This window comes from Haplochromis burtoni, unplaced genomic scaffold (assembly GCF_018398535.1).
Source record: "Haplochromis burtoni strain Fernald_Lab_line unplaced genomic scaffold, NCSU_Asbu1 Contig_37, whole genome shotgun sequence".
Taxonomy (NCBI): domain Eukaryota; kingdom Metazoa; phylum Chordata; class Actinopteri; order Cichliformes; family Cichlidae; genus Haplochromis; species Haplochromis burtoni.
Window position 1 is genome coordinate 530,537 of NW_024582398.1, and position 22,245 is coordinate 552,781.

General features: G+C 41.8%; 2 protein-coding genes across 2 annotated transcripts; one reads left to right on the forward strand and one right to left on the reverse strand.

The window, feature by feature from the left end:
- The first annotated feature begins 20 nt into the window (after nucleotides 1-20).
- dcakd (dephospho-CoA kinase domain containing) lies at nucleotides 21-4,633 on the forward strand. Its single transcript, XM_005919630.3, has 5 exons — nucleotides 21-346; nucleotides 1,506-1,617; nucleotides 2,052-2,255; nucleotides 3,045-3,132; nucleotides 3,360-4,633. Exons 2-5 carry the CDS (start codon nucleotides 1,506-1,508, stop codon nucleotides 3,643-3,645), a joined length of 690 nt encoding a protein of 229 aa, XP_005919692.1. The 5' UTR covers nucleotides 21-346; the 3' UTR covers nucleotides 3,646-4,633.
- Nucleotides 4,634-16,355: 11,722 nt separating this feature from the next.
- On the reverse strand, nucleotides 16,356-21,624 carry LOC102295538 (C1q-related factor). Its single transcript, XM_005919628.2, has 2 exons — nucleotides 20,735-21,624; nucleotides 16,356-17,447 (listed from the first exon to the last, which is right to left on the reverse strand). The coding sequence occupies exons 1-2, from the start codon at nucleotides 21,380-21,382 to the stop codon at nucleotides 17,268-17,270; spliced, it is 828 nt and encodes a 275-aa protein (XP_005919690.1). The 5' UTR covers nucleotides 21,383-21,624; the 3' UTR covers nucleotides 16,356-17,267.
- Nucleotides 21,625-22,245: the final 621 nt, after the last annotated feature.

The window sequence follows — 22,245 nt, forward strand, 5'->3', positions numbered from 1 at the left end:
AAATATGAGATGTCGGGTTAATTAAGAGGTAGCGCCTGTCAGGCTTAGCAGCTAGGTTGTTAGCAGTGAGTAGAATACAGGTGAACTGTAAAGGAGGGCAGTTTCCAGCAGCACCGCTGTCTCCAGTTCATTTGTTGGCTTTCGTGTTGAGCTGGACCCGGTAAAAATGGCGTCGTTGTTGTTTGAGCTCCTTCTGACCTGATTTAACACCTGTGTTAGCCTGTTAGCAGCCCTGGTTGTTGTTGTTGTTTAACGCAACAGCCCCCCCCCTCTCTAGTGCTTCTGCTTTGCCCGGACTCCCGCTGTATATCCAGCCGGTTTAAGGACACTCTCTCTCTCTGACAAGGTAAAGCTAAAATTCCCCTGACATGAGTTTGTTTTAATCGCTGTGTCAAACCAACCTGATACTAACAAGAAGCCGCTCTCTGCCGTGTTAAATCGTGAGCGAGTCGTTTCTTTAAAAGTTTTATTTTTGACCGGTGTTTAATAGAGAATAACCTCAAAGCTGACTTTCGAACCAGTCAAACCAGTTTGACTTTGCATAGCCAGGTAATATATGGAGAGTGTAGTTCATCTAATTCCACAGCAGGGGGCGTGTTGTGAAACTTCAAAACCTTTAAAATGAGGAGGTAAAGATATTTCAGTAATTAAATATCTGTTATTTGGTTATAAAGATTGTAATAACTATTTTTATGTTTATTAACATGTAAAAGTTACTGTAGAGTGCAAAAGTCACCTCTCGTTTAGCTTGGCTTCATTTTTCAACATGAAGAATGATCACAAACACACCGTCAATACAGTGAAAGCATAACTGGATAGAAAAAACACACAAGAGTAGGAACAGTATCAGTCATGGATTGGGCTCCCCGGAGCCCCTTCAACATGATCGAAACAGTGTAGGATCATTTTCATAGAAAACGGAGCAAAACAAAGCCCACATGTAAAGTAGAGCTTTGAATGTCCTTCAAGAGGCCTGGAGAACTATCCCTGGAGACTACTTAAAGAAGTTAGAAGAAAGATTGCCTAAAAACCTTTCATTTTACTAAAAAAAATAGAAGTGAGGGGTGGCACAGTACTATTTGTTTACTCATAACATTTATGGACTTTCTAGAATTTCTTACTGTGTCAGAAATTGTGTTATACCCAAACTGGCCCTTTTATTCCATAAGCCATAAAAACGATGACCGTAAATTTGTTATTTTGGGACTCTGGGTAAATACCAATGTTTATTTATTCATTTATTTTATTTATTCTTTGCGTTTATTCTCCAGTTCGTGCTGTTTGTAATAAGTAGCTTTTTAAAGCCTTAATCAGACTATCTTTGAACATTAAGTCAGTGCAACGTTAATGTGACATGGCAGATAAACATCGTCCACTGCTATTAGTAAATGTCATCTTATTCTCTGATAGGCCCACAGCTGTAAACGGGGCCATATCAGTGCATCGCTAGTGTAACTACTTTACTTACTTTGCCTTCATGCATTTTTGTGTTTGTTTGCTTAAAGATGTACCTGGTGGGACTGACAGGAGGCATTGCCTCTGGGAAAAGCACAGTGTCTTCAATGCTGCGGGAGCTTGGATGCCCCATTATTGATGCCGATGTCGTGGCCAGGAAAGGTAGGTGGCTATCTCTCCCCTGCAAACTCTTGACACGGCGAACACAAATTCAACATGAAATACTGGTCAGGGGTGTCATCGAGCTGAAGCCATCTTCAGGCGGCACTCTCTCAGATAACCCCGGCTTATTAGGACGAGCGCTTGCAGAGAGAGCATGAATCATGAAGGATGTCTCTGCTGACTGCAGGGATGATGTTTTAGTTAGACAGCGAAGATAGAAAGGTCACAGAACTAGGTGAAGAGTGCACAGCTGCATGTAGGGGAAATATAAGGCATTAGGCAAATTATTCCATTACACTCGGTGACAAGTCTGTTCCGAATATCATCTCAGCCTCTATTTTTTTATGCTGGATTACTGGTCATAAATAAATTTACTTTAATTTTGAACCTGTTACATTGTTTAACTCATTCAAGCTTCCTTTTGTTGTCCGCAGTTGTTGAGCAGCGCACACGTGCCTATTCCTGCATCGTGCACCACTTTGGGCCAGGGATCCTGCTCGAGAACGGCGACATCGACAGGCAGAAGCTGGGCCAAATCATCTTCGCCAGCGAGGAGAAGAGGAAGCTGCTAAACTCCATCACCCACCCAGAGATTCATAAAGCAATGCTCAAAGAGATCCTCTTCTACTTTCTCAGAGGTGAGGGAGGAATCGTGTTTGGCACAAAAGGAAAAAGGGACGATTATCTGCTGTATTTGAGCCAAGGCTGTTTTGCAGTGTAGGTGGCGCAAGAGGCGAGACCAAACTTTCTGCTATTTGCAAGTCAAATGCATGAGATGTTTGAACATTATGATTAAAATGAATTCAGTAAGACACCCATGTCACTCTCTCGGTGCATTCAGTTATTAGCGTCTCAAGGCATCACACATGCCTTTAAATAAACTTCACAAACATCACTTGTTATATGATCTTAAAGCAGTGCCATCACACCTATATGTTGTGCAGACTGGGGCACATGGAGGTTATGATTAAAATGCATGAACTTATGAACACATGTCCATATGTCTTGCACTGCAGGCATTTATCTAACATAAGAAATTCACTCTTACTTTTGTCAGGCTCGTAATAAAAAACAAGAAAGAAACAAGTTGGCGCCTTTACTTAACGTTGCTGTTTGCACCCATAAAACTTTGTGTTTATAGCAATACTCTCATGGTTTTTGTTCTTTTCTTTGTCTCTTATTGTTACTTGAAGGGTCATAGTTGTAAACACTGTTGTCACATGGAGCCAGATTAACACAAGGTTAAGTGTACTGGCAGCAGAGTGGCCGATTTTAAAAACAAAGATAAAACTATACTATGGGAAAAATATGGAGAGGTTAAACACTCAATAGCTACTGTTGCCTTCTACACAGTAGCTTAGTATTAAGAGTGCTATGTCCATCTTTTACATACAGTCTGTAATGTTGACTTCTTTCTCTCTCACTAGGGTACCGCTACGTGGTTCTGGATGTGCCGCTTCTCTTTGAAACCAGACGGCTCACTCGGTTTCTGAACCACACTGTTGTAGTTTACTGGTAAGCACACTGCTCGTTTTTTCCTGTTACCTTAGAGTCTCGTTTTGGGGCTGTTAACAGTATTAATTTTTGAAGTCGTTAAACATTTTTGTTTGTTTTTGACAGTAAGTGGCCTTTAAAACCAGCTTTTTCTGCTTCCTGTTGATGTGATTCACTGCCAGTGGACCTTTTTTAACAAGGCACAATGAATGCACCATAAATAACCTCCATCGTCTGTTCCCTTTCAGTGACCCTGCCACTCAGCTTTCGCGCTTGATGCAGAGGGACGGCCTGACCCAGGAGCAGGCTGAGCAGCGTGTGGCCGCGCAAATGCCGCTCAATGAAAAGCGTGGCTTGGCCAATCATGTTATTGAGAATTCAGGCGGCCGGGAGGACACCCACCGGCAGGTCCTGCGGCTCCACACAAAGCTAGAGGACTCTATGGACTTCCTCCTAGTCAGGGTCATTGCCATTGTTGCCACTGCAGGTTTGGGTGGGCTGCTGCTCTATGCTGCAAAGATACTTTTGTCCTAACAGAGGAAAGAAAGATGAGTGAGGGCGGGAGGTTTTTAGTCCAAGAAGTGGTCAAATATGAGGGTGTGAATAGAAACGGGCAAAAAGCAGGTCGGCGGTATCGATGCAATTTACTGTGAAATTAGTTTCACAGCACCTACCACTACAGCGCAGCCGTATGGCGTGCTCTGCTGACAGTTAACACGGACTTACATTACTGACAAAACTTGCACTGGCAAATGTGGTTTAGTGTGAAAGGCTTCTCTGTGCAATTTGTGTTGGTTTCACTCAGAGAGAAACAATTATATGAAGGCGACACAGTCAAGCCTCACTTGCTGTACAGCTCCTACATCTTTGCTCATTTACGAGAGTGATTTTCTCAGCTGTGACGGAAGAGCGGAGCTTAAATTGCTGGTAAATCTTCATTTTTGTGTAGCAGCGCATGCTAAACATAACTAACCTTAAAAAAAAAACAAGAAGTCCAGAAAGATTATTGAAAACTAAGAGATTTTATTTTGTTACACCTTTTACACCATATTAGATTATCCAGTTTTTGAAATGTTTTACTGTTTTACTTTTTAATCTGTAGAGACATTAAGAGAGCAAAGGAACAAGTAACAATGGTGAATGTCCCTAAAGCAAGCATATTAATTGGACGCCACCTCTCTCTACTTCTGTCCCCAGTGCTGGGTATGTTTTAAACTATTATACATGTCAGAGAAATAAATGGTTAAATCGGAATAATGTGACGCAGAATATGTAAAGATTGTGATATGAAGATTTATGAGAGAATGTATTTGACAATCCATTTTTAATGGGAACAGTAACAGATTTGCTATTTATCACTGTATTTTCTTACACTTGAAGTTCTCCTCTGTAAATACGGAGTGTGGGATTTTTTTTTCTTTGCACCTTTCAACTAAAATAATACATTTGTAATCTAATATGCTTAAGTTAAATAAAAACGATCCAGCACCTCTGTTTTAAAGTAGCTGGTATCAGATGCTGTCTGTCACTGTGTTTTCATTGCTTCATTATGTTTTAAATTAGGCCCCAATAATAGACACTCACTGGTCACTTTGTTAGGTACGCCTTGCTAGTACTAGATTTGACCCCCTCTTGCTTTCAGAACTGCCTTAAATTCTTTGTAGCATAGATTCAACAAGCTGCTGGAAGCATTCTTCAGAAATTTTGGTCCATGATGGCATCAGACAGTTGCTGCAGGTTTGTCAGCTGTACATCTGTGATGTGAATCTACTGTTCCACCACATCCCAAAGGAGCTCTGGAGACTGTGGAGACCACTTGAGTACAGTGAATAAGAAACCAGTTTGAAGTTTTGTGACTTGACTCGCTATCCTGATAGCAGCAGATTCAGTTCAATTCAATGGTGGGTACCCTGTGGTCATAAACTGGTGAAATGGTCAGCAGCAATAATTAGGCTGAGGCACTGAAACAATGCTCAGTTGGCTTCAAGAGGCCCAAAGTGTGCTAAGACATACTGTTCACAGTATAACATCGCCTGCAGCAGCCTGAAGTACTTATACAGGGCAGGATGGTGTTAGGGTTCAAACATTGAGGAAGGAGAGTACAACCAACCATGGTCCAAGAGCTTGGTCAAACAATTGATTTTAATGAAATACACGCGTGGGAAGACCAGCTCCGTTCGCAGACAGGGCTGATCTCCGACTTAATCAAAGCATAAACAGATATTTTATACCATCAGGGCTTGAATTTAATGAGGCCCCCTCAACGTCAGACATAGGTCAGATCAAAACCACAATGACTTTTAACACAGATAAAAAGAACATTGTCTCCGTCTCCACGCCAGGTGCTTCCTGTCCCTTCTGACTTCCACTTCTCGTCTAGAACACCAGACACTCATCCTGCAAGAAACTGTTCCTCTTTTTGCAGAGACAACAAGAAACTGTTCCTCTTTCGCAGTTGCGAGCAAACATAACTAACCTCTCACTTATAAATGATTCTCTCTAACTGAGTGTGTGTGTGTGTATATGTCGTCCTCAAATGCTCTCTCATCTCACCTTTTGCTCTTCTGACCTTTCACCAGAACAGAGGCTCATCCTTACATGTAATCCTCAGAATAACCTGCACTTAGACTCTGCTTTCGGTTTCAGTTCTGCAAAAGGCACACTCTGCAAACCTGCAATTTCCTGTCAGCCTGTGGCTTTAGTCTTTCTGAAAGACACACACTGTTTAAACATCTGAATGCAATATCAATACTGTAGATTATATTATTAATCTGGACAATAGCATTAAAATAATTTCCCTGATCTCCACAATGGATTATTTTTTTTATGTTTACACCAAATTCTGACTGACAATATTTTTCCAACCCTCTATTGTCCAATTTTAGCAAGTCTGTGCAAACTGTAGCCTCAGTTTTTTGTTCTTAGCTGACAGGAGTGGGACCTGATATTGTTATGTTTCTGTAGTCCTTCTCCAGTCCAACCATTTTCCTCTTACTTCTGTGTGGCGAAATCTCAGTAGGTCAGTAGTTTGTGAAATATTTAGGTTCAAAAGTGGTTTTTATTTTAAATTATTCACTAAGCAAAGGTAAAACGTTGGTATCCAAAAGAGCATAAAGGCAAAAGGTGTTGTCTCCTTAAAATCAGCCTCAGGCATGCCTTTATTCACACCTCATTAGCAATTAGGCCCAAGCAACACAAGAGAATAGGCGTTCCTGAGTGGCGTGACATAACAATGTAAAAGCAAACAGCTGTGACATCAAAAATGTCCCTACACTTCTCGTAAGCCTGACAGGGGGATAACTCTGATGACATCATTATGACAGAATCAGGGAGAGCCTTGAAAACTTCCTCATGAGCTGGGTTTTTCCACACACACATAAAGAATTAAATATGTGTGTGTGTGGCGAAGACCATCAACATGTGTATCAAATCAAAACATTAAATCAGATATGTGATACCAGAAACAGGAATTTCTTTTTAACCAATCAAAATTTGTATGATTGTACAAAACTGAGTGACTAATCCTTGCTGCCCAAGCCTCTGTAGTAATGAATATAAATCCCATTGACTGTACTTAAATTGATCATCGTTTAATCGCATTTCTTTGGCCGGACACTTTGACATTGGCATTCCTCATGTAAAAGAAATCCCACAGGAAACGTGTTGGTGACAGGTCTTCAGGAGAAGAAATAATGACCTTATTGGACAGCCGTGATGTCCTTGCTGCTGTTCACATAATTCAGGCCCACAGGCAGGTGTGGTGACATCATCCTGGCAATGAGGTCCCACAAGCCTGCATGGCTCACTTGGCTCCATCCAAAGCCTGTACTGGTCTGCTTTTTGTTTTCGTCAAGCCATTGCAGAATTAATGCAAAGTGACTCAGGCTGCAGCACGCGGGGGCAGCGAAATAAAGGCTGCATGGCCACACATTCGGATGTGCAAAGTACACAATGCACACGCTCACACCTGCATTTTGTTCATACGATAAAACACAATGACCGTGTCCTAGTCAGGCTGAGGTTCTCTATTAGTCAGAGCCATGACAAAGAAGCGACGTCTATTTTAGGATGCTTTATTTTTTAAAAACTTGGCTTCGTCATGATCCAGTTGGGGGTAACATGCTTTACTGGGCAGCCAGCTGTTCACCAGAGATTTCCAAGTGTGTCTTTTCTCAGTCCCTTTCTCCGACACAGAGGCCAGATGTAGAGCGTGGAGGGAAGACTATATCTGTACCAGCGAGTGTGAATGCTCCAGGCGGAAAAGGGTGGCGTGAATATAAATTGGGTTTAATTCTGAAAGTGTCAAGCTACGGGGCGAAAGTCTTAAGTTGCTTTGATTCACTTTGTGAAAGTGCATGGATCCAGGCACTTCCTGCTGCTTTATTGTGCGTTGTGGGTCCTTTCCAGGAGCAGAGCAAATAATTTTCTAATGGCAGGGGGTAAAGACTTTTAAATCTCACCATCGTGTTCAGAGAGTTGGCCCATGGCACCATAGTGTGTCGACATTTTGAAATCTCCTGTCTGAGTGGTTTTTCATCATTCTCCTCGCATATTGCCGCAAGGGGAGGCAGAACAGCTCGGGCAAAGGCAAACAAGAGAAACAGCTTTGCACTAAACTCGACTAAAACTCTGGTTAATTGAATGTCTAAACTAATTTTTGAAAAAAGCCTAATAAAGATGCTTGAGTGTTTTCTACCAGACAGGCTATCTAGGACATGTTTAATGCTGTTGAGAAGGTTTATTTTAACCCCAACTGTTATCTTTTCATAAACCCAACCAAGCAGTTTGCTTCCCCCACCAAACTGGGACTGAAAGCTGAAAGCAATTTAAAAACTAAATGAATTTCTTGGACTAAATACCTGACAGGTTTCAGAAGAACAGGTTCAGTAACATCCTTGGCAGTCATTGTTATGATGCTGTTATATGCTCATCTATATTTTTAGAAGCAAGACAAAATACGCGTGTGAATGAGAGAGAGACGGGTGTAGCAGTGAAGCTGCGAGAGATGAGGTAGGGAAGGTGGATGAGTGTAAGTACCTGAAGTCAATCATCCAAAGCAACAGAGAGTCTGCAAGACAGCGCAGGGTGGAGTGGGTGGAGACGAGCTTTACAAGGCGGTAGTAAGACCTGTTATGATGTTTGGTTTGGAGGCAATGGTACTAATAAAAAGACAGGAGGCATGAAGGATGGAGAAGATAAATACGTATCAAAGGGACGGCTCAGGTTGATCAGTTTGGAGACAAAGTTAAAGAGGCAAGGCTGAGATGATGTTGACATGTGCGGAGGAGAGGTAGCGGCTATACTGGACAGAAGATGTTGAATACGGAGCTGCCAGGCAGAAGGAAACTGTTGTTAGCGGTGTTATGAATCAAGGGAAAAATATTGTAGTTTCTTTCAAGCTCTCTGTGATATGACTTCTGGAAAAATAATGCTAAAAGCAGACTACTCAGGCAGGCTAAATTAACAAAGTCTCAAAAGAAATAAAACTGCAGAAGCCAAAGGATTATGTGCACATACAAAGGGGTGATTGGTGGTCAGGTGAGAAGAAGGTGTGGAAACAATCAGTCACAGATAAAACTAATCAAGTCAGATTTTCATAAAGGAGGGAACAGAACAAAACCTGGAAGTAAAACCAAAGTGAGACATGAGAAAAGAAATGCACAAAGAAAAACAGGAGGCAAATAACTAACACAGAGAGAGAGAGAGACGGGGTAACACTGAAAACAGGAGAAACCAAAAACAGCAATAAATATCCTTGGAACATGACATCAAACATCATAAATAGATTTTCCTTTTAAAACTATACCAAGAATCAACTGATGATTTGATGATGATAAAATGCAGCGTGACAAAAAAGTGAATCTGGGAAACCCACAAAGCCAGTGCTGCTTCCACTCTTGCTTAACTGCAAAAGCCGCAAATGTAGTTCGACACCAACGGGTAGAAAGAACTGGCCTGAGAAACCGTAACGGCTGCAGCGTTCTTGAACCCTGGCATCTAGTGTCATATTGAGGAAAGGCCCACTCGCAGCGCTTACGCAGCCTGTTGTCAGGCTGCATCCACGAGATCGCGGTGAGGTGAAGAGACAGGCAACACGCCAGCGGAGCGTCTCCAGCCACATGACTCAACCTGTCCCTGCGCGTTAGCCTGGCTCAGTCAGGGCCATGAGGGAACAAGGCCGTTGGTATTGAGTCACTGACACAGCGGACAGTCCTTACATCAAGCATGACGATGGGGGAAGCGGGGGAAGCTTTGCATGTTGTCACGTTCTCGCCACGAATTACTGGCACGAGGGGTTTCATCCATATATACAAATATACTATAATGCAACATGATGATTCTGTGCATGCACTCTCTGTCCGTCCTCCATCCTGCGTTATGCTTTTTTATCCCGCTTACCACTTTCTTATAAGTTAAGTAACATTGCACATTGTTATTATTAATTCTCGCCATATTGTGATTCTGAAAAGCTATTTTATAGTCACATCTGTGTTTGTGAAATTCTTAATTTTGAGAAAAAACTATGAATTTTGACTATTCAAAAAAATTTTCCCCATTTTTTCAGTTTTCTTTTTTTACACCCAGTCATGTTTCTGACCTGTTGCCAGTTGACTTAATTAGTTGCAAAGTGTCCCTCCAGCTGTTTCTTGTGAGGAAGACTAATTTTTCCAGACCTTTGTTGCCGTTTCCCATCTTTCTTTTAGTTGTGTTGCTGCCATTAAATTCAAAATGAACTCATATTTTATTCTAAATGATACATTTATTTTCATATACATTCAATATGTTCTATTGTGAATAAAATATGAGTATATGACATTTGCAAAACATTGCATCCTATTTGAATTTAAATTTACAATTATGTAACAAATTTTAAACAGCGTCACAACTTTCTCAGCATTGGATATGGAAAGGATGTTGTGGCCGTTGCCAAAACCACCCACTGGTTTTCAGAGTCCAAATTCTGAAGCCTCAAGCAGATCATTTTACCGCCACAGCTTCTTTTTTTAAAAATGTATTTGTGTTTATTATATTTGTTAGATGGGACAGTGGAAAGACATGAAGGAGTCTCAGGCAGACTGCAACCCTCAACCCTCTATTAAAGACTCAAGTCTGCAGTAGAGTAGAGTTATAGGTGTCACGTGCTTGTGTGTTAATAATGGGGATTCACTGTGAAGCGAACCCTCATTTGCTGTCGTTCTGCACACTAATGGAGGCCATAATATGCAAAGTGAACATTATGCTGTGTTTAGTAAGAAACTTTGAAACCATCTTATTAGGAAAATCTTATGTTTTAGATGAAGTGAACTGAAGGGTTATTTTCTCAAAGACTTCCATACATCTGTTCTTTATCCCTCTTGGATCCAGGGTATAATTGGCCGTTTTTGACTACTTTTGATTTTTACCTCTATCTTTAACCTTTAAAAACTGTTTATCTTGCCTTGTTTGGTATCATTATTTTCAGCACGACCTCAAATATCTGAAATTTGAGTTATTTGTTCATTTTGGCAAACTATATTAGAACAATTGATCTAGATTCAGACAAAAAATTCAAAATCTGAGTAGAAAAAAGTTTTTTTTACTGTAAAACTCACAAACATGTCTAATGAATCATTTTCATAACTTGAAATGCAAATAGAAATGGTACATTTCCAAAGATTTTGCACAAATTTTGCAAACAACAAAGTTATATGGTACTATTTACCTAAAAATGCAGCCAAGGCCTCAGGTGTTTTTTATATAATCATTTAAATCTAATTACAGAACAATCAGGTGTTCTGCATCAAATAAGAAGGCACACAAATTATTTGTGCCAGTCCAAAAAAATAGTTTGTGTTCAGTATAAGACAGGAGAACACCAAAGGCCTAAACCCTGCAGGTCTGACAGCAGGAGGTGGATCAATCCTGTTTTCCACGTGGGAACAGCGTTTACACTGGAATCTGCCTTTGATGGCTTTTTTGACATTCAGCAGTATAACTGACACACAAAACAAAACAATAACTGCACAACACACTAACTGCAGCCTCCAAACACGCTAAACGTCACTAATGTCTCACATATGAAAACTCTCTCTCTTTCTTTCGCTCGTCCGTTTTCCGTTGCGGGTGTCACTCCTAAAAACTTCCCCTTCTCCCTAAACAACCAAGTGCCACATGTTGCCATATCAGTTTTTTGATTGGCTGACATGGTAAACTTTAACACCAATAGGGAAGCAGTGTTTTTTCTTTTTCTTTTTTCACTCGCAAGCGGAGAGTGTTTGCTAGCGCTGTCCGTAGAAAACGCCGTTTTACCGTTCTTCCCGTTCTTCCCGCTGTAAACACCACTGTTTTGTTCAGAAAAAAACATTGCGTGTATTTTTTATCATAACTCTGGTTTTACATTTACGGAGCCCCCCAGGGGACATGGGAGAAAAAAAAATTGGGGAGGAAAAAAAAAAAATTAGGGAGGAAAAAAAAAATTAAGACGGACTTTTGCGAGATCTCGCAAAAGTATTGCGAGCGCTCGCAAAAGTATTGCGAGATCTCGCAAAACTCCAACAATGGCGGCAGCTACTTAGTTGTAATATTACTCTTTCTGGGTCACAAAATACACTTTTAAGATATTTTGAGGCGTGAATGTAGTTGTGTAAACGTCAGATACCTGCTCGGTTTACAAGACATCACATATTTGCAAAAGAGCTCCGAGGTTTTTGGAGATCTGACACCCACTAGCTCGAAGCTAACGGGAGGTCGAGACCTACTACAGCCGGGAGGAACACCGCTTTCCCGGCACATCGTGCCTCGACCTCCCGGTCGGCTTCGAGCTGGCGGCCTCTGAAGAATGCGGCTAAAACTTTTGCGAGATCTCGCAATACTTTTGCGAGCGCTCGCAATACTTATTGCGAGATCTCACAATACTTTTGCGAGATCTCGCAAAAGTCCGTCTTATTTTTTTTTTTCCTCCCTATTTTTTTTTTTCCTCCCTAATTTTTTTTTCTCCCATGTCCCCTGGGGGGCTCCGTATACATTGCCCATCGACACAATTCAAAAACTGGTATATAGTTTGAAGTCCGCACTTTCGACCCAGGTTGAAATGGAGACTCTGTGTCGCTGCATCTTGTAGCTGTGTCATCTTAAATTGGTCATGTGATTTTGACGCACCGGCGCATCCGTCGACCCCAGAGGGTTAAGACACTTCAAAAGTGGTTTCACTATTCAGACATGAAAGCCAAGTCCATCCTTTATATACAGGCTATTCCATACATAGAAATCTATGCAACGTCTGTGTCCATGCAGTTCAAAAATAAGTATTTTTTCCTCATTTTGAGCCTCTATTGCATATTTTTTATTACAATTTATATTAGTTATTTTATTTTTTTCAGTTGTTTGCATGTCATAAACACTGCTGAGGGAGAGTTTGCATGTTTGCTCTCAGACAGTTTCTACCACAAACCTGAGAAAAGTGATGGAAGAGTAGCAGGACCTGATGAGGACATTGTTCTTTTCACAACAAAAGCAAAATTAAAGGTCTCACAAAGCTCAATCACCGTCATCTGCTTTCTTGTTATCGTGCCTTTTGTCTTTTTTTTCTTTTTGTCTTTGAGGACATTCTCTTTACTGAGTTGTCATGTTATTTCTCCATAAGCATGCAGGCAGCTGCATGAAGAAGCAATGATTCTGGCATGTTTGCAAACTCTTTTTGCTATATTCCAAAGATGTGCAAGAACTTTGCTGTATTTTTTGTAGCCCGAAGAGAGGAGTGCAGCTAGTGTACAAGTAGCCTTTCCTGTTTATTTTTAGTATCCAGTGTGATATGTACAAGCTTGTGGTGACCCTTGAGTTCACACATCTGGAGAGGATGGCAGAGCAGCTGGCGAGACTCTGTTCAGTGTCAGTGGTTATTGACAGACAGCGAGACAGGATCGAAGAGACACCCATTTTTAGCCCAGCTGCAGGCAGATTTTAATCTTTCCCAGAATTATATCTTGTAAATTTTTGTGCTGATTATACACTGCTGTTTTTTCGCTGTTCGTGAAATATGTCACTTTTGTTGTTGTCAACTCGCACCATCTCATGCCACCCTTCTCAATGACAGCTGCTCTCCACATGCAGTCAGGTTACTTCAAGGCTGATCGAGCAATATAATCCTCATTTTCTTTTTAGGCCTGTGATGCGTTCTCTTTGTTTTAAGGCAAAAAGTGCCAGATCACGCAAATGTTATTGAACTTCTAACCCACATGACTGTAAAGCCGAACTTGACATTGATGAGGCCATGACATTTCGTTCTTCTGCACCAGGAGACTGACATTTTTGGTTTTTAATGGCGTGTCTCCATTGCTGTTACATGGATGGACATGTGGCACAGCCCACGCTGTTTACTTACCTAGTGACACGTCTTAATTGCCACCGGTGTCTGGCCTGTGTGGTGCTAAACTCAGAGGGTTTACACAGAAAGAGTTTTTACCGGATAACCATCGGGTTGTTACTGAAAGCTTGAAAACATTCTGCAAGCAAAAATAGAACCGGATTTTGGACACAACGATAGCACCCACCCTCCTGGTGCCAAAGCCAAGAAAGCTTTCTATCGTCCAGGCTTGCTTTCACATTGAGCAGCACACTGCAAATGAAACAAGAAAAAAAAAGAGCGAAAAGCAACCTTGTTTACGGTCGGTGGTGCCCTGTGAATAGTTTATAATGGTGCTTTCTGAGGAAAAATGCTTTTTGGGCTGAAAGGAAATGAAAAGTAACACATTGTTAGAAAGCGTACTTCTTCTGTACTTGTATAGATACTGCAAAAGTAAGATAACAGCCCGTATTATGGTCTTTTTCTCTTTTGAGAACCCTTATTGTGTGCAACTTGTTCGGTGAAGTGTAGATTTTTAAAACTACTTTGTTAAACCCAAATAATACAAATACCTAAGATTTTTTTTGTGTGCCACTCGCACAACACGTCAGTGTGGGCACATTGGTGTGGGAGGAAGTGCACAGGAGAATAAAAGGCAATTTAGCTCAACATTTAAATTTGGTTGTCCCCCAGTGAGATAAGTGAGGATGTTCAAGATAACAACACCAAGGGCTCATTAATGTCACTTCAAACATTTCAGAGGAGGCGGTTTTCTCCAAGCCTAGCATTGTCCTGTCTCACGGAGACTTAAAAACACATGCAAGGATACACACACACACACAAAAATGATCCCAGAAACATGCACACGCACGCTGCAGCAGCCTGATATGCCTCACCAACTGGCCCCTGCAAATGTCACGTTGAAGCCATGTCAGTTTACTGATAAGGAGTCGGGCTGAGTAAATGAATCAAACGTTTCCTACTGTTACGTTTGCATAGGCTAAAGATTACCTAAATTAAAACAAGTCTGTAGCAGAAACTTAATCTTTAAAATCCTTCTACTTCTTAGCGATTAAACAGCCACAGTAAAAAAAATAATAAAAGACTCTCAAAATATCCCCACAGCCTAGTCCAAGAGGCGAGGCTCGCGTCAACAAAAAGCAGCTTAAAGCACTTCTCAGCGCAGTGCTTATCTTTCAAACCTCGGACCTGCTGAAAGTTCGGGAGAGCGCGAGATGAAATGTGAGTCTAAGATTTAAACTGTGTGTATAGTCCAGATTTACAGAATTACAACACCGGCTCCCCGAGTGTCCTTGTTCTATTCTTCTCTTACATGTTGGTGTCTTGTTCAGGTAAAACCACCATTAAAAACCCCTTGAAGAGCACATCTGTGGTTCTTGGAAAATCGCAGAAGCTGAAAAGAAGATCATTCATTTGTAAGATGAGGATGCTGTAGAGACGCTGCAGAGGTTTCCAGATGATTCTGGTTGCCAGCGAGAGACTGTGACCTCAATAAATGGCTTAAAAGAGCATGGGAGTCTAGCCAAACAAGACATTCATTTATATCCATTCAGTATGACGCAACACTTTGTTCTATTTGCCAACATGATACCTTCACTTAGGTTCTGGGAACAAAAGAGTGAGCAGAAACAAACCGCCTGCCAGCGTTCTCAGGTGCATTTCCCCCCCTTTTGCTCTCTTTGCTCATGTTGAAGCAACAAATGCTGCTGAACCTTCAGTTCAATGCCATTTTTGTGCTCTCTTAAGCGTTTCTATGTAAAATGGTTTCTGTGAGTTCGTTCTTTTCCCCCGAGGATGTCAGGAAAGTACAGATGTTGCCGACTCTAAAGCAGCGCTCAGTTCTGATGGTTTTAGCAGTGAAAGCTGTTTCTCGCAGACCGGGGGCGTTTGTCTTTGACATTGTGACATGAAGTCTCTAATTTGACTGCGTGCTCATGCACCCTGCAAGAAGAAAACAGCCTGAGCTAGTGCTCAACTGCCCCATGGCTTATGTGACCTCTGCTTATGTATGGACCTTCAGTCCTAATTGTGTCTGGAGGAATTTTCCCGTCTTAAGACACGCTTAAGTTAAGCCCAGAGAGCTTCCTGGCTTAGGAAAACACAACTCAGTGTGGCAATCATTTTAATCAAAGCCATGCTATCATACCAATCAGAGAGGATATTCTGGAGGTAAAGAAGCCTATCACAGCCTTACTGTATCATCACAGTGGGTGATAGTCCCAGGTAGAACCTTTTGGTTTAGGCTAAATGGTGCTGCCTGGGTAGGAACCGAGAAACACGGCACCCACTGGCTCGCTAGGCATTCATTAGCTCCTCCTAAGTAAAGCTCCTTCGAGCAACCATAAACTTAAATTTGAAACTTCTTAACCTAGAGGCAGTTTTGTTGCCCGTGTCAAAGGTGACTTTTGTAATATCAAAGTGGCTCTTCAGAAAAGAAAGCAAAAAGAAAACAGGGTATTGGTTTTTACAGTTTGGGCCTCGAAGCTATTTTCTTGTCCGTGACACTTGTGTCACAGCAGAGGCTAATTTGCCCTGGATTACTTCGCGACGCTGATCTAAGCTTTGTCATGATACGTTCTAACACCCGTCTCCCTGTCTGTTTTTTCTTTCCCGCCATATCTCAGCGTCTCCACACCCATTAGAGGAAGAAACGCATCCCTCCTTTGATTGTGAAACACAATCATCTCCTGCTTCATTTGGCATTTAACACAGCTGTGATTCCCCCTACTTTCCCCCACAGTGATCGTCTCTGCATTGATTGCCTCTCGCTGCGCTTGCGTGGCTCTCTTGTGTCTAACATTTGGAAGAATAAAGGCTGGTTTCGCCGAAAAGGGAGAGATCAGAACGGCTTATCAAAAAGTAGATGAGCTGAGTGATATTAACCACATAATATGTGAGGAAATGCAAAAGAAATTGAACTTTTAATGAAAAACCATGGACATTAAAATGAAAAGCAACAGCGGTAAATGCTTCCTACATGTAGCTATTTAAACTTTGTTTAAAATCGCTATTTTTTAACATTTTAGCAGTCGTTGCATGCATGAATTAATGAAATAAAGCTTTACGAGCAAGCACTTTAACCGCTACGTGGTAAAATTGTACAACTATCTATTAACAGTTTAGCTGTTTTTAAGGACACACAATAGGAAATACAGTGTGTGCAGTGCTGAAACTACTCTTCCTGTGTTCAGACATTAAGATTCAATATCAAATTTACATTTTATACACTAACATTAAATATGATGAGCTGATATGATATGCGACACGATACATTTTGTGACACTGGCGGCCTTTCAAGCACCAAAATCTCATTGTGGCATCCAGTTTATGACAAATTATCATTTCTTGTGACAACATATGATTCGTCAGTCACTGATGCACAACACTGTATAATACAAAGAGCATGAGAAAGAAACAAAATCGCAACATAAATCCAAGCAGCACATTTACAAACACTGTAGTCACCACGACTGTGGGATTTTCAGACTTAAATTTTAAATGACAGCTCAAAAATGATGGCAAAGCTTCTGCACTGTCAGAGTTGTTACCGTATCTCAATATGACACATGGCAGTGACTGACACCGTTACGTTGCTCGTGTCCATCAGAATAGAAGCATAGGCACCCTGTATACAATGGCATGTGGGCATGACAGTTAACCGACAGCCACAAATCCACAGCTATTATTACCGTATTAATGCTGATCTTAAATATCTAGCTGTGGATCAGTGGCTGTGGGCAACATTAACCTTACTCCACATCAGAAAGTGATCGTCTGCTGGCTGTGACCTTTCACCCCTCGTCCCGTCCAGTCTTCAGTCGGCATAGAGAATAAACCCTGAGAAGGTGCTGTACTTGTTGCTGTTGCCCCCATGAGCCTTTCCCCCATCCAGCTTTATGAAAACTTCATCACCTGCATCCAGATGAAGTATGACACTGTTGCTGGCATAGTCATAACTCTGGTCCTGGTCCTGGGCAATGGCGCTGGCCCTGACCTGGAATATGACACACACACGCACAGAACCGAGGAAAGAGGAAGTGAAGAAATATAAATGCTTAAGAATGTTTTAGTAATTTTAATTGAATGTCATAAGTTCTAACTAATAAAATCCCTTAAGATGACATGACTAAAGTTGATGAAGGCATTGAAAAAAATGCTTTTATTTTTTAAATATCAAATGACTTCCTGTTTTATAGCCTGGCATGTTACTGCTCTGATTATGTTTATATTTGTATGTGGACTTTTTTTTTAATAGAAGAGGGGTTTTTTTTGAGACTGACTTGTGTAAGCTTTATCCCTGTGGTGAATATCTTGTTCTTCTCTTATGACTCAGCTGAGAGGGTCAGGGTTGAGTCAGCCTGCCTCTGAGGAAGGATGGCAGTGCGTACTATCCCTTTGTCTCGAGTTCTTCTCTTGCATCCACCTTTTTCTGAGTGGTGCACTGAAAATGTCATGTTTTCCCGAACATAAGTGTCACTGGGTGAAGAGAGGTAATTACTACGATATAGAGTAACACACCCAAATCTCGTTGAATGTCTGTGGTTTAAAAAAGAAATAGAAACTGCTTGTACACTTAGCCCCTCAAGGACAGATCCCTCCTAAGCTTTAGCTAATGTGTAATGAGCTGGGTTGCCAGATTGGCTGTTACGCTCCAACTTCACCAGACGAGCTAAACAAGTGTAATTCTTGCTTCAACCAGATTGTGGTAGAAAGTTTTAAATTCAGTTAAAGCCATAAGAACATGAAACTGGTGATATTGTATTTTTGAAGTATTTTTACAGTAATAGTCGTTCACAGTGGACATAAATGCCTTCTTTCACTAAGCTTTAAAAAAAGGTGCTTTAGATACATCTAAAGGACAACGGTCACTCTTTTGAGGATGCCAATGTTCACATTTTGGAAAGAGAAGACAGATAGTTTGAAAGAGGAGTCAAAGAAAGTATGTCCACTGTGAATGACCATCTTTCAACAGATCTGTCTGCTTTTGAGATCCCTTTCAAAACACCTTAACACCCACTCCTATCCTGGGGCTTTTGACTTCAGTAAATCACATGATAAGGTGGGGCTAGGTTTCAAAATGGGCTCACCCGAAACCTTGGCTGATTGTGACCCACACCTTGGCTTGTGTGATTAGGTAGAGTAGGGGTCTCCAACTCCAGGCTTCTTCTTGCAGGTTGCAATGAGTCAGCCTGCAACTTCACTTGCAATGAAGTGTGTTGACCCTGGGTCAACACACTTCATTACCAGCCTCTGGAGAACTACAAGACATGTCCAGGAGGTAATTTAGCCATTTGAATCAGCTGTGTTGGATCAAGGACACATCTAAAACCTGCAGGACACCGGCCCTCGAGGCCTGGAGTTGGAGACCCCTGAGGTAGAGGATAAATAGGGGGTCCATGACCCTCTTGGGGACACTCCCATAGGGCTTAAAATCTGGGACTCTCCACCAATTGCGCTTAGAACTGAAGAAGCTTCTCTGATGAGAAGTGAAACATCTTCAAGAAAACTTAAAGCAGTCCAGACGCTTTTCTTTCCAAGCTCCTTAAACTGCGATGACCTAGACGACTGAGAACCTTCCCAGACTGATAAACATGCCCCTGCTCCAACTTTTTAAAAACCTGTTTCTGATATCAAAGGTCAAACAAGGATAAATGTTTTTATGCTTTTTTTGGAACCAGAGTTGTATGTCTTGTGGCTGTGGGACTCTGAAAAATGTTGAGCGACAGCATGACAGCATGATGATGGATTTCTGATACATGTGAGCAATGCAGCATAAATTCTCTTGGCTTCCACCCTCTGCTACACTGTAGCAGCAGCACGGTGTCTACAACTGACTGGCATTTTATTTTACAGCAGCTTATTACCATATCTCATGTTAAATATAATGGATAAAAGAAAGTGCCTCCTTTTTGCCTAATAAGTAGCAGGTAGTACTACATAATTCGTTAATTGTTAATTTCTGTCATTGACTTTTTGTTTTTAATTCCACAGTGATATACCAAATGTCCTATTGAGCCCCAGCTCAATGAGCAATCATATTTTAGTGTCGTTGATGGCAGGAATAGCTTCTCTGTCTTCAAACTGGTTCACATAGGTTGTTTTACAGCTGCTTTAATCAAATCCATGTTTATATGATTACTGTTGTTCTCTTGAAACAGAGTACACCACATACAGACTTTGACTGGCTGTGTGGTGAGCGTGGTGCAGCCATAAGCATAGACATTTATAGAATTCATAAGAAGGTTAGGGTTTATCTGAGTATATAAAATGTGTTAAATGTTAAATTTCTGTCTCTTTTCCAATCACCACTAAAGAAAGCAGATATGAAGGAGTAGAAGCCCTTCACTGCAGTATTTGTGAAACTTAAAATATCTGTTTGCATCTGTTTGCACTGAAACTGTGGTTACAGTATGTTCATCAGGTGTGGTTTTGTTGTCTCGGGTTCTTTTTTCCTTGTGAAAAAAACACCTTTTCTGGTTATAATACAAACCATTATAGCCACAAAAGGTTTTTATTGTGGTGTAGTTTGTATTCATCTGAAAGTGCATTTGATGTCCTGCATCAAAAGTATGGAAACAAATCTGAATCTACACTTCTTTTAAAGAATCGAAACTAAAATTGATGTTGTGGTGAAGTATGTTGTGATGTAGATGTGCTTGTGTTATTGCATCCACCTTAAGTGCAGCCTGCTGCAGTCTGGATGTGGTGTTGGCAGTAAAGTTTTAAGGTTCAGATGTGCAAGGTGTCATCACCCAGGGGCCTTAAAGACATTACAAAATTAGCCATGAATATAGCAAATATCATCACTGGATACTGAAACGCATTCGCCTGACGGGCTGTCTGATAACGTTTACCAGCACATCATTGCATCCATGAAGTTTGTTGTATTTCAAAGGGCACCAGCTTTGAACTAGCCACTACCCCGGGCTGTGTTTTGAAGTGTGCAGAGTGGAGATAGTGCTGTCCTCCTTCCACTCACTTCAGCTTGTACATCATTGGATGTGTAATAATCACAGATACACAATCTGGCAACATGCCACTATGTGTTGTCATTATACTGGACTGTAACACCAGACTAAATCAGAGCTAAATCACTATACACATGAATGCTCGACTACTCAATTTAGTCTGCCAGCATACTGGTAACACTCTTCCTTGAGTATTTTGATGTGGGTTCATCCCAGTAATAATACTTTTCTTTTACAAATTTTACCTTTACACATTTTTAAATTATTAGTTGGGGCTTTAAACAAAAGGTGATAAATTCAAAGGCATACCCACCAGGCCATTTTTGATCAGGTCAGCCCACATGCTAGTGCCGTCTCCTCCCCTCATCAGCACATTGTAGATGAAAAAGTAGGTGCCAGGGATCTTACAGGTGAATTTGCCCGTCGCGCCTTCATAGTTACCACCAATGTTAGTCACCACGTCGTCAAAGCGCAGTATATCATAACCTTCTTGAGGGTTTCGTAGTCCTGCATAAAATGCCACCCGAGGAGTGGTATTGTATGTAGTTGTACTAACTGCCCCTTTACCCCCTAAACCTAGGATCCCTGTCCGTACAATGTCCACAGCATCTCCGGGTGGTCCTTTAGGTCCTGGTGGTCCTGGCTCTCCGGGTGGACCAGGGGGTCCGGGCTTGCCGGGACGTCCTGGTTTCCCTTGCGGGCCGTGAGCACTGTACGTGGGCAGCGGTGGACCGATGCTGTGATCACTCAGATCGTCCTCGTTTTCCACCTGTAAGACTGTAGGTGCTGTATCTGTGCCTGTGTGCACACCTTGGCCCGTGGTGCCCGTGCTGGGAAATGGGTCACAAACCATGCGGCAGGTGCCCAGCATCTCGTAGTGGCTCGTGCTGTCATCTATACCACCTGTGCCAACAGAGCTGACCAACACAGGGATGAGGACGACCAGAACCAGGACCAGCATGACCCCCACAGCAGCTGCCACCAGGGTCTTCCGCCCGATGCTCAGCCTGGGAAGGGGCTGCGCTGCCAGCGTGGAACTCTCCGGGGTGGAAATGGTGACTGCGGGGAGTGCGTCCACCTGGCAAAACGCAGATGCAATGAGGATCCCCGATAGTGGAGATGGTGCCCAGGGAGAGCCGGAATAAGTGTGTGACAGAGCTGTGTAGGAGTAAGGGAGAGGGAGAGGAGCGAGGGACCAAAGTGATCAAGTGAAGAGAGAGACTGAGAGAGTGAGGAGAGAGAGCAAGAGGAGAGGCGGAGGGAGAGAGTGAGACAGCTTGAGAGGGGAAAAAAAGAAAAGAGAGGGGTGGAGAGAGTGAGCCACCATTTGAGTCGGGGCTGGGGAGGGCACTTTCCAACTGGCAGATGTGTAAAGCCAGAGAAGACAGGAAAAAGCTGTGGGATGTATACAGAACAAGAACATATCATCATAAAGAGAAATACATTTTGCTTGAAAAATTAAAATAAGATATTTATGAGTTACCGCTGACATTTCTATCCACCAGGTGTGCAAGTGATATCAAATTATTGGCACAGAGTTTGTGCACAGGTGTTTTTTCTCATTTTAAATCCAGTGCAATCAGTTGGAGCTCTTCCATAATGGACTAATTCCAGGTACCTGTATTCAGTCGACCTTCAGACTAATTTTAAAACATAAGGTTCAGAATCTTGTAAGTAAATAAATTTGTTCTGTTTTAAGATTAGCCTTAAAATTTCTATTAGCTGTAGTGAGTTTTGACTCTTAAATGTAATTACTGAAGCCTAGAGCTTTGGCAGCATCGCTTCAACAGACATAAGTAGAGAAAAATGACATATGTACTTTGA